The sequence below is a fragment of the Symsagittifera roscoffensis genome, chromosome 4 (genome assembly GCF_963678635.1).
Source record: "Symsagittifera roscoffensis chromosome 4, txSymRosc1.1, whole genome shotgun sequence".
Classification (NCBI taxonomy): Eukaryota; Metazoa; Xenacoelomorpha; order Acoela; family Convolutidae; genus Symsagittifera; species Symsagittifera roscoffensis.
This window is the reverse complement of record NC_087065.1, coordinates 60,103,525-60,116,237: the sequence shown is the minus strand read 5'-3', so window position 1 is coordinate 60,116,237 and position 12,713 is coordinate 60,103,525. Positions and strand designations below refer to the sequence as shown.

The 12,713-nt window shown below is 35.8% G+C and overlaps 1 protein-coding gene across 1 annotated transcript in view; it reads left to right on the top strand.

The window, feature by feature from the left end:
- LOC134844966 (baculoviral IAP repeat-containing protein 6-like) overlaps window positions 1-12,713 on the top strand; it is a 116,384-nt gene that overhangs the window by 75,664 nt on the left and 28,007 nt on the right. The window contains exons 40-44 of the mRNA XM_063861794.1: window positions 3,074-4,088; window positions 4,232-4,526; window positions 6,872-7,129; window positions 8,294-8,402; window positions 9,136-9,319. Of these exons, the coding sequence (XP_063717864.1) occupies window positions 3,074-4,088; window positions 4,232-4,526; window positions 6,872-7,129; window positions 8,294-8,402; window positions 9,136-9,319 (1,861 nt within the window). The remainder of the gene's footprint in view (window positions 1-3,073; window positions 4,089-4,231; window positions 4,527-6,871; window positions 7,130-8,293; window positions 8,403-9,135; window positions 9,320-12,713) is intronic.

Here is a 12,713-nt window from a genome sequence, read left to right as displayed (position 1 = left end):
TTTCAATCATTCTACGTGAAGCGTTTTCTTAAGAATAATTCGGAAGAGGATAGTTTCGAGAACGGATTTTCAAATTTCAGACTTCCCAGCGAAATAAAAAATTTACCCGTTGATTTATTTTTCTCCAATTGGATTAATTTTGAAATGGGTCAATCATGAATTGTTCTTGGAAATTCAAAGAGCTTTAAGGCCGTATTTTTTTTCGATAGTTCAATTTTTTCAAAAAGAAGTCAGTATATCTGTTTCGTTGTGTTCCTTAACTCTTTTCCTTTTTTGTCGGATTTATTTTTAATACAGCATTTGCTCATGAAATTAGTAAAAGATTGCAGTTGCAAATTTCGAGAGTGAAACTCTTACCTGTGCTTCAACAATTGGACCCTTGTTCTGATTTTTTTGGCCGCGGTGAAGATATTTTTGACAAAATAGTTTTTTTCAGTATTTTGATAGAGCTCTTAAGATTAATTTGATTAATAGTCAATGAACGTAATTCAGACTCTTAAATAGGTCGCGATGGTTTTTGTTTATTTCTCCAGGAAAAGTTTTAAAATTTGTTCAGGCTCTTAATTACTTTTTCGCTGTTTGACTTTAGATTTTTAGTTAGTTTCCTTTGTTAAAAGGAAGGCAAACTCCACTACTGAACAGCCAAAGGGTAAAGATCACGAAAATTGTGATCGACTTCTAGTTTACTAAGTGAAATTACCTTATCAAATTTCTATCAAATTTCTTAGCGAAATAAAAAAATTTACGATTTGTCCAGTTGTCTCAAATTTGTTATTTTATTGAAACAGTGTCAATCAGTGTGTGTGTGTGCGCGCGCGCGTGTGCGTGAACTTTTTTAAAATGTTTTTAGGCTTAATAGATTTTTTGGGCTTAGGCTCAAATTTCCTGGCGAAAAAAGATTTTACCTATTGATCCAGTTGTCTCAAATTTGTTCTTAATTGAAACAGTTTCAATCAGTGTGTGTGTGTGTGTGTGTGCGTGTGTGTGTGTGTGTGTGTTTATGTGTTTTGATGGCGAGGGGACCTTAATGAAATCTTATTAGTCTCAACTTTTTTTCAACTGTTTTAATGTTTTTCTCTTTTTTAGGCTTAATAGGTTTCGGGCTATATTATATCATTTTAGGTGTCTCTTATTTTTTCATTCCACGAGCAAGTAATGATTTTTGAGTGTTTTGAGGGCGAGGGTGACTTTCCTTATTCGAATGTGGATTTTGTTTCAGATTTCTCAGCGGAATAGAAACCTTGCCTATTGATCCAGCTTTTTCAAATTGAGTTTTTTATCAAGAAAATTTCATTCACAAACTGTTAAAGACATATATTTTCTGTTTCCTTGCTTTCCTTGACTCTTTTGCAATTGTCTCTTGCTATGTTTTTTTGTTTTGTTGACTTTCATTTTTTGTGATTTGACTTTGGTTTATACTCGAGGTTTCAATCATTCTACGTGAAGCGTTTTCTTAAGAATAATTCGGAAGAGGATAGTTTCGAGAACGGATTTTCAAATTTCAGACTTCCCAGCGAAATAAAAAATTTACCCGTTGATTTATTTTTCTCCAATTGGATTAATTTTGAAATGTGTCAATCATGAATTGTTCTTGGAAATTCAAAGAGCTTTAAGGCCGTATTTTTTTTCGATAGTTCAATTTTTTCAAAAAGAAGTCAGTATATCTGTTTCGTTGTGTTCCTTAACTCTTTTCCTTTTTTGTCGGATTTATTTTTAATACAGCATTTGCTCATGAAATTAGTAAAAGATTGCAGTTGCAAATTTCGAGAGTGAAACTCTTACCTGTGCTTCAACAATTGGACCCTTGTTCTGATTTTTTTGGCCGCGGTGAAGATATTTTTGACAAAATAGTTTTTTCAGTGTTTTGATAGAGCTCTTAAGATTAATTTGATTAATAGTCAATGAACGTAATTCAGACTCTTAAATAGGTCGCGATGGTTTTTGTTTATTTTTCCAGGAAAAGTTTTAAAATTTGTTCAGGCTCTTAATTACTTTTTCGCTGTTTGACTTTAGATTTTTAGTTAGTTTCCTTTGTTAAAAGGAAGGCAAACTCCACTACTGAACAGCCAAAGGGTAAAGATCACGAAAATTGTGATCGACTTCTAGTTTACTAAGTGAAATTACCTTATCAAATTTCTATCAAATTTCTTAGCGAAATAAAAAAATTTACGATTTGTCCAGTTGTCTCAAATTTGTTATTTTATTGAAACAGTGTCAATCAGTGTGTGTGTGTAAGCGCGCGCGTGTGCGTGAACTTTTTAAAAATGTTTTTAGGCTTAATAGATTTTTTGGGCTTAGGCTCAAATTTCCTGGCGAAAAAAGATTTTACCTATTGATCCAGTTGTCTCAAATTTGTTCTTAAGTGAAACAGTTTCAATCAGTGTGTGTGTGTGTGTGTGTGTGCGTGTGTGTGTGTGTGTTTATGTGTTTTGATGGCGAGGGGACCTTAATGACTTCTTATTAGTCTCAACTTTTTTTCAACAGTTTTAATGTTTTTCTCTTTTTTAGGCTTAATAGGTTTCGGGCTATATTATATCATTTTAGGTGTCTCTTATTTTTTCATTCCACGAGTAAGTAATGATTTTTGAGTGTTTTGAGGGCGAGGGGGACTTTTCATAAGTCTTAAGTCTTGTTGATTTTTTTTGGCTGAAAACGTTTCTGCCAAGGTATTTGTTACCGCTTGTTAAATTATATTCCGATGCTAGTTTCACATTCTATTGTCTCGGCATGATTTTGTTTCAAAACTAGCCTTATGCATAATGATAGATCAAGTTTTTTTTTGCCATTTTCGATTTTTTTTTTCATTTTGTGTTGTATTACAAGTGGTGCGAAGCTCAGCTTCGTCTCTGTGTAATTTCCTTGCAAACCCCTCCCGCCACCCCTTTAAGTCCGATAAGGGTGTCAATACTGAGTCTGCTGAGCTGTAGCAGCCAAATAAAAAATTACAAAAACCAATATTATTTTAGATTTAAATTTTGAATCATTTTGAAAAGCTAAACAAAGTTAAGAATCTTTAGATTTCCGTTTAATGACATTCATGTTTTTTTCAAGTGAATAAATATTTGTATTTTAGAATTTCTACTCTGGTATCCTGGCTTGAAGCGAATTTGTTCACTATCTCCCAGTGCACTAGACAGTCCAGCTCATGCATTGCTCACTTAGTGCATGCAATAGCTTCAATTCTTTGGCAAGTGCATGCACAGTACATGTACTCGACTCAAGCGAACACTAATCAATCCGGAACTAGCAGTAGCACAATGCCGCCTGTAGTCTCAATTCAACATTTCTCTAATGTTTGCCGACATGTTTTGGACGGTGGGCTCATATCGGAAAATATTCTAACTTCAACATCGTCTGTCCTGAAGACTGCGTTCGATTGGCTCCTTTGCTCATACGTCCACATGTATCCTTCGTTCTTGAAGACCCTTTTGAGACTCCTAGGATGTCCGGATCTGAGAATGTCACCGGATTCATCGACATCTGGACCTATGAGTCCGCCTTCTCCGATTCCCATGTTTGGAGCTAATGATGATTCTAAGCAGCAAAAGAGCTATCTGTCTAAGCAGTGGTGGGCAACATTATCTCGAAATCAGCTAGCAACACTTCATCATTGTCTATTAGACGCAAAAGCATTAGACGTTTTCAGAAACTTTGCTCCTGTTGCTGAAATGTTTTCACTCTTAATTGACTTGTCTCTGAATGACGAGTCTAGCGAAATCAGTAGAAATAGTGACATGAATGTTAAAACCTTAATAAGGCTGCTCGAATTCCTAACTAACATGAGCGAAAATAACCCCCAGGCAAAACGATGGCTTGGACTTTCTGAGAAAACAAGATTCTGGTCTCCGCTTCTGACCTCACTTTGCTACGACAGGTCACGGCAACAATGTCTTAATTTAACAGACGCCGCTTTGAAGTTCTTCGAAACTGTCGTGGAAGACAACACAACAAACCAGCGCAATTTAGCCGAAATTGTCAGCCAGTTGATATCACAGAAAACTGATGCTCTGAATAGTTTTGTTAAGCAGCTGATTCTGAATGTATTCTTGAAGGAAGAAAGAATCACAGTGGTTGTCAATTCGAATCAGGTAAAAGCTTTTGTATGTTCATTACCGCAACAAGCCGGAGAGGCTCATTATAAAAATCCAAGTAGACTTGAATTGCTCCAAGTGTAACTAAGGATCTTAAATTCACAGGACTTGAGTTCAAATTACTCATTTTTTGTTTTTAGGACAAACTTTTGAAATGGCCATCCGCAGGGGCGAGATCTCTGGGACACCCGAAGTTTGGTATAGGCCACCGGGTGGTGTTCGGGAGGATAGATGCAGACAGTAGCATCGAGACACTTCTTACAGACATCTTGGACCCCTCCCAGATACCCATGGACTACCTGCCAGTGACAATGGGCATAGGAGGGAAAGGATTGGGTACTGGGAAGGACGGGAAAGGAGGCATGGGTGAGGCAGGAGGGCCAAAGATGAAAATGAAAGGAAGCAAGATGGGAGGTGGATCAATGGCTATGTACTGTAAGTATCTAATATGAGTCAAATCAAATAATTTAGTTTTCATCGGGTTCATTTTCAACTTTTTGAATCTCAGAGTTGTTTTTATTCCCTTTTGAACCTTGCGATGAACCCAATAAAAATTTTGTTCATACACTTCGCGCGTAATAAGGTCTTGTTTCAACTAATTTTGTCAATTTCTCAGGTAGCTCCCGTTCTTGGAACGTTGAAATTCAGGGTTCGTGTCCGGAAAAGACCGGTAATTTTCCCAACAAGTGTTCTGCTTCAAGATCCAATTCTCAGACTATTGTGTCAGCTTATTGTTCATCTAATTACCCGATACCTTGACATTTTTAAACATTTTAGATACCATTTCCAACATTTCTAATGGTGCACGTAATTGAGTTCCCAGTTTACCCGGAATTTTTGTTTTTTGAACTCTTCAAAACAATTTTTTTGAACACGTAAAAAATTGATTCGTCGATTCATTTTGCCCGTAGTCATTACACAAGCAAAGCGTTGTGTATTGTGACGAAGATTTTTTCTAACCTAATAAAAGTGCTCATTTGGTGGCACTTTTGGTATATTTCAATTTAATCATATTTAAGCATAGGCTGCTTTATTTTTATTATTGTTAGGTCCTGTTTGAAAAAAAAACAGGTATTGTGAAACTGTATGGGTTTTGTGTTGTTTTTCGGCTTTTCGGAAAATTTTTGCACTTTTCGCTGAAATTTCGCTTTTTCTCAGAAACTACTACCAATTTTCAAAAAAAAAATTACCGATGGAAGAACCGGCTGCTCTTCTGTGTGCCTGCATATTTCGCTAGGCTCTTTTCATTTTACCCCACATTGTACGGCCTTCGAAAGTTTCAGTATAAGGATTTTTGACCCATTTGTTTTCAAGTTTTTTAATTTCTCGAATATTAAATGCTTAAATCTGAGATTTGGGTTTCAATCAAAAGAGAAATTTTGGGGATATCCCCTCCTCAAGCGGCTATTTCATAAATTCGGTAGAAAAACGTTTTGCCCTCAAACAAGCCCATTTTTTGACATTTTGTTAATTTTTAAAACTAACCTGCTAAAGCGGAGATTAAAGGTTTAACCGAAAGAAAAACAATCAGTTATGCGAGTTTTCCCTGCAGTAGCGGCTATGCCCTGCGTTTTAAAAAAACATGGCCTTAGAATTGCAATTTTTGAACTATTGCCGGTTTTTTGGAAATTTATTTACACTATTCTCGAAAACTGCTAGCTAAATGTGATATCAAGGGTTCAATTTTTTCCATGCATAAGAGGGTATTCCGATGAGAAAAGTTTATAGCAGAGAAAATTTTACGGATTTGAGAAAATTCACGTTTTTGAAGTTTTGATTGTTTTTTGGAATTTTTTAAACTTTTTCGAGAAGTACCTGACCAAATCTGAGATAAGACTTCAATTGAAAGAGCGAGTAGTACTTTTCTCCTTTGAATAAACGGCTAATCACCTATTTAAGCAGAGAAATCCCTAGGGTTTTGCATTAAATCCATTTTTTGAAAATTACCTATTTCCGTATTAGCACAATATATGAGCATTGGACAATTTGATAGAAAGTAGCTGCTTTATTAGTGGCTAGTGTTAGTAAAAAGCAGTCGTAGAGCAGATGTGAGAACTTCACTAATTTTTTCTCAAGGTTTTTTTCTAATCGTTGCCTTATTTCGATTTGTGCCTGTTAAGAGCTCTTTTGCATTTTCCTCGCTTGTGTTTGCAAAGCGCAGCTTCGCCTCTGTATAAGAAATTACAAATTTTGAAAGAGGAAAAAAACGAATTCCAATGACTTCTTCGCGTGGTTGAATTGATGGAATGGGCATTTCCGAGCTTAAACTCCTATCGAGAATAGGTTGCCGTTAAAATACTGAATATGTATCTTTTCACATATTATTTTACATTTGTCATTTTCTTTTTCTCTAATTTTCTTTTTTTTTTCAATAAACGAAGGGATATCGAATTGGTTTAATAAACTGCAAAAATGAGTGGTATAATAATTTTAATTTGCAGTTGATTTAAATTAATAGTTAGTTTATTAACGTATCGTTTATTATTTTGTGTCTGAGTAACGGAAAAATATTCAATTTTTTTTTCTCGAAACCGTGCCAATTTATTGAATGTTCTATGAAATCAAAATCATGGAAATAACAAAAAATTTGTGAATTAGTCGGAACAATAAGTCATTTTTCTTGCTGAAGTTTTGGCTATGCCTCGACAAGTTGAGCAGCTTTTTTAATGTCCTTGAACAGCTTTTTGTTATTGAAATGTAAATGAAGTTACATATCTTTTACAAATTTTAAATATATCACCTAGATGAATTCAAGTTCTAGGCTATCTTTGACATTTTAGCTCCCCTTTCACAGAAAATGAGCAAAATAGAGCAGAAGAAAAAGACACTGGAGAAGATGAATATTGCATTCGGCCCATCAGGCGGAGTGTCCAAAATGCCTCTGGCAATGCTGAAGCACCTGGCCAAGTTTCCCAACAGCAGTTACTGGACTGCAAAAGTTAAATCACATACACAAGGAGGCCAAACAAGCAACTCGCAACAGAGTGTGGGCCATGTACAACAGGCTGCGAATAAAAGTGCCGATGACTATAGCAGAGGTGAGTAAATAGGTTTTATTATTCTAACCTACAGAAACAGTTGTTCACTTAATTAGGTCGTTTTTTTTTCAATTTAACCTGTATGTTTCTTCTATTCACGCTGGGATAATTGTAGGCTTAACTGCAAATCAACCTGATCTTTGATTTCAGGCAGAAGGGCTCATCGACGTAAGGTGTTCCGTTTTAGCTCTGCTGTTTTATCAAATTATATGTTTTACCATATTGCTCATTTTACCATATAGAATAGAGGTGCATTTCTAGGAATGTTTCTACCTGTGAATAAACGTATTGTGACTACGGTTTGAAATTTATCTAATAAAACTAAGAAAGATCAATTTCTTTGATATTGATGTAACGTGAAATAGGGGTGAACAATTAAGTGAATGATGCACCAGAGGAAAGTTGACGAATCCGTAGATATCACATGTTTTGCTTCTGTAGTCTGAAAGGTAACTTCCCAAATGGCATAATTCCCAAATGGCATAAAAATAAAAACTTTTCCCAAATGGCATAAATTTCAAGTTTTCATTGTAATTTAAACGTTTTCTATCAATATCTAATTCTAACATTTTGTCAGTAACGAAAGCATGTGAACAAGATTTGGAATTATTTGCTTCCAAACAAATTTACGCAACAAATTTGTCGAAAAAATTGACCACAAGAAGCTTATTAATAACCGCAAGCTTGTGCTTCTTGCTTTAAATAAAAAGTTCTACAACTTTTTCAAGATAAAATATCAATCAGCATTTGAATTGACAATTGACTTATTTTTTCACATCGTTCACGAAAAAATTGATCTCGATTTTTTCAATGCAACTGTTGCATGAAATTTATGCCATTTGGCAAATATTTCATTTTTATGCCATTTGGGAATTATGCCATTTGAGACGTAATCACCTGAAATGAGCTAAACAGATAAGTTTTGATTGGTCAAACTCAATTGTAATTTAAGTTTATTTAACATGAAAGATGCATTTTTGCTAGTTCATTCAAGTTTACCCTGAAAATGAGAAATTCTAGTGGGTTTAGGTTAAATGGTAAACTAAGTTTTAAAATCAGCATCAAGTATTGAGAACTATTGATCTACCTTAATTCTTATCGATGGATTGACGAATAAGAGAAAGTGAAATTGAGAAATTGGCTATTTTGCCGTTATTGGTTTAGGAGGTGGTAAGGTGTGGCGGTGTGTGCACAAGACAGTGGGTAGCGACTGGCTACCGAACACTCTCTCCTTCCGACAACTAACACAATGCCTCAAACAGATGCAATCCAGGTACCATGTTTTAACTCTCGTGAAGGCCTGCGTCTTTTTCTTGCAAACAATAAGTTGAGAGGAGGGTGTTTCAGAAGCATAGAACAGAAATGTTGTAGATGCATCGACTATCTATAAGCATTTTTCATAAAAATCTTGTTTTTCCTGCCACATCACAAAATGACGGAAACAACTATGTCGTAGCTTTTTTGCCCGTTTTTAGGTCTATCAAGGAAAACTTGTTAGAGGATTTGTTGTAGTATCATATTGAAGCACTTGATTTAGACTCCATTTTGAAGCTTGCGATTTTTAAAGTGGACTGGGTCGGAAATGTTGTCCTTGTGTGTGCTCTGAATTTTTTTCATTTTTCAGACTAATTTGCAAAGAGAGATATTAAACTTTTTATCTATAAGTACCATAATTTTGCAGATTAAAAGCTGCGCATTAGCCCACTCCCACCGTCTAGAAAGAAAAGAAGAAAAACTTAAAAATCCCACCTTTTCCTTGCTTTTGAATTGCTTGCGAGCCTCTATCATTGTTTAAAAAATTTAGTGTATTGTTTTACGTTTGGAATCCAGGTGCTAACTCGGCACGTAGGGAAATTGAATGGCTATCCGGATCTTGCTTACTACCCTCCCTATTGCAAAAAGGATAGAAGTTCTTTACAATTTATTATTTTTAGGGTTGGCACTTTACCACGGGGGGGGGGGTAGGTAATGGGGTAATAAACAAGATCCTTGCTCTCTTGTTATAGGGACATAGAGGAGGGATTTGTGAAGTTGGATCTGATCGGAGTTAGTTCAGACGAGTTCGAAGAGATGGAGATGGCCATAGCTGAGACTCTAGAGGCCATGATGGAAACCAACTATGGACCCCAGCAGCAGTCGAGTGGACAGCAGCAGAGCACACAGCAAAGTACACACTTGAGACCTCCGCAGGTTATTTAAAGACTTATAAAAAACTATTTGAGGAATAGGGCGGAGAGCGCTTATAGGTTCTTCATTGCGCTTTCAGCTTATATTCGGCAAATCTAACTCGAATATTCAAAAAAGTTAGTCCACAACAAGACTGCATATTTTTCAAATCCAAAAATCATGGAATTTGCGCAGCAAAAAAGCAGGTTACTCACGAATAATAGCCATCAATGGGCGCGGAGATAGCAGACAAATATGTATTTTTGGGTTTTTCACTTTCATTGGGCTTGCATACTCAATCTACAAATCTTAACTGAACTTCAATTAAAGTATGTCGGTATCAAAGTCATATGCTTTGTGCTCACAGGTACTTACAATCAAGGATGCGGTTAGCTGACGGTGATTTCATTCTGAGTTTGTCATTTTCATCAGGCCTGCCTGCTTCAATTGGCAAATCTGAATTGAAATTTCATTGAAATATGTCCGTAACAAAAGGTCATATATTTCCAAATCTAACTCAAATGAAAATTGCTAGCCATCATTGGTGGTGTAGGATGTAGACTTCGAAAATGAAAAGGAAGATGACACCAACCTTGCTGCGCGTCTGTTCGCAGCTAAGTTTTCCTCTTCTGATGACTGCAAACCATTTTGGTCATGTGCCCCGTCTTAGCTTCCTGCTTTTTGAAGATTGAGCCTGCCGTTTCTGTGGCACATTCGATTTTTCGTCTTTTTGCTTTTTTTCAGCCATTGTTTTAGAGTTGATGAAAGTAGTTCATACTCTTATATAGGTCGTGATGGTTTTCTTTGTTCGTTTTTTTTCAGCAAAAAGTCTTAAAACGCTTTAATAATGATATTATACATGAAGTGCATGCATACATATTAATGCATTTATGAATGCCCTTAGTTAGAATTTATTTCAAGTTCATTTGCTAAAAGTAATTTGAATTGCGCTCTCCAATTTTGTTCAGACTCAAAATTATTTTTCGCGGTTTTGCGTTTGATTTCTTTTCAAGCTCAGTTTTTTTCTTTGTTAAAAGGAAAGCAAACTCCACAATCGAAAGTGTAAAGGCCACGAAAAACGTGATCGACTTCTAGTTTCGATAGTGGAAAATAGTTTTCAGATTTCGCTGCGAATTAAAAATTTTATTAATGATCCAGTGTTTACACTTGCGCGCTTCAACGAGCGCTGTGTAATAGCACGACTATTTTTTTCCAACCTGAATTGCACATTTCGGTGGAACCTTTGCGGCTTTTTCGATAGCATGTGCCTTGACATTAGATAGGAAAACCTCGCAATTTTTTAAGTGCATATTTGATACATGATTTGGCTTAATGATTTTCTATATCATATATACAAGGAAAGTTAGTGCGGTTGCCTTCAGTTTCTTATTTTCGAAAATATTACGTGCAAAATTGTGTCTATTTGTAGTTAGTGCCACTTTTGCTGCATCTCATTGGCATTTTGTTAGCATATGTAGCTGTTTTTTTATGGCTAGTGTTAGAAAATTTGTAATGCTTGTGGCTCAGATGCGAGGACAGGCAACTCGTAATCTTCTAGTCGTAGGATCGAATCCGCCAAAGCGAAAGTTTTGTTTTTCAAGGTTTATTTGACCTTTTTTTCATCTTGTTCAGCTGTTTTTGTCGATTTCTGGCTAGTGTTTGCAAAGCGCAGCTTCGCCTCTGTGTCTCAAATTGGGTTAATTTTATCGAAAAAGTGCCAGTCGTAAGTTGTTTATGAAATTCAAAGAGCTTCAAGGGCAGCGTCTATTTTTTTCTTTGAAATTCAAAGTGTTTTTTTTTTTTATAAAATCATATCAGTCAGTTTTTTTGTTTACTCGCGTTCATTGACTCTTTTCCAACTGTATGTTGGCTCTATTTCATCATTTGGATTCTGCAACATCGCTTTTTGTCAAGCTGCAGTTGTTAGTCAAATATGACGCTCCGTTTTTGCGTTCAATGAAAGGCCCAGCCAGTGATTGATTTTGGTAGTTAAGCCATCCGGCAAGATATCACGCTAAGTCCCCGAAAATTCCCGAAATCACTTTATCGCTTGAAAGGAACTGATAATATTTCATGGCATCGGAGAGTCTTTCTAGATTATTCGAGATAATTGCCGTTTTAAATGAGTTATCCTTAAATAATTCGATAATATGGCCTTCTGTTTTTTCAAAAGCGTCTTCAATAACATTGAAAGCTTTTTTCCTGGCAATTTTGTAAATGAAAACTGCGTGAAACAGCGTGAACTTATGTTTGTGACTTTTAAATTTTCGCTGCGAAGTTCCTTTTGTAGTCCTGCAAGTTTCGAGCTTTCTCAAAGCAATTAACTTTCAAAAATCTTGACCTCGAAACCATCTTCCAAAACTTTGACCTCGAAATCATTTTGGAGTCATAAGTTGTTTTAGAAATTCAAAGAGCTTTAAGGGCAGCATCTATTTTTTTCTTCGAAACTTGAGTTTTTCTAAAATCAAGTCAGTTCGTTATTTTTTGTTTGTTTGCGTTCATTGTTTCTTTTCTTAATGTCTGTTGGCTATGTTTTATCAACTGGCTTCTGCAACATTGCTTTTTGTCAAGCTGAAGTTATCATTTGAATATGACGCTCCGTTTTTGCGTTCAATGACAGACCCAGCCAGTGATTGATTTGAGGTTGATTTCGAAAGTTAAGCGACACAAAGCCTAACGTGGTGTTATGCCATCAGACAAAAGCTCTCGGTAATTCCCCGAAAATTTCCGGAATCACTATATTTGCTTAAGGTAAGCAGTTCCTCCATTCTGATAGTCATTCATGGCATCGGAGAGTCTTTCTGGGTTTTTTGAAATAATTGCCGTTTCAACTGTGTAATTACTTGAATAATTCAATAGAATGGGCTTCTGTTATTTCAATAGTGCCTTCAATAATAGGAAGTTTTTTTGTTATTTTTTATTATCAAAATTGCGTGAAACAGCGTCAACCAATGTTCGCGAGTTTCAACCTTTCGCGTCAAAGTACCCGTTGTCGGTCTGCAAGTTTCGAGCTTTCAAAGCAAAAAACTTGCTAAAACTTTGACCTCGCAACCGTCTTGCAAACTTGCAAATGAATACCTGTCCCCCAAAACTATATCAGTTTACAGCATTGAAAACTTTTCATCGAACATTTTTTGCTTTCGTGGGACTTGCTTTCTCCAATCCTCAAAATTTTGAACTCAAAAATTCAATTTCTTGCACCATCAATGGGAGCGGAGGTAGCAGAGCGTTAATTCTTTTCAGGTTTTTCATTGGGCTTGCCTTGCCCATTCGAAAAATCCAAATTGAATTTTCTTTAAAATTTATACGTAGCAAAAAGTCATTTTAACACAAATCTAACTAAAAATGTCCAGAGTAAATTAGAAGTTTGTTCAAAAATACTAAAAATCATTAGTGGTAGAGGAAGTATACTCAGAAT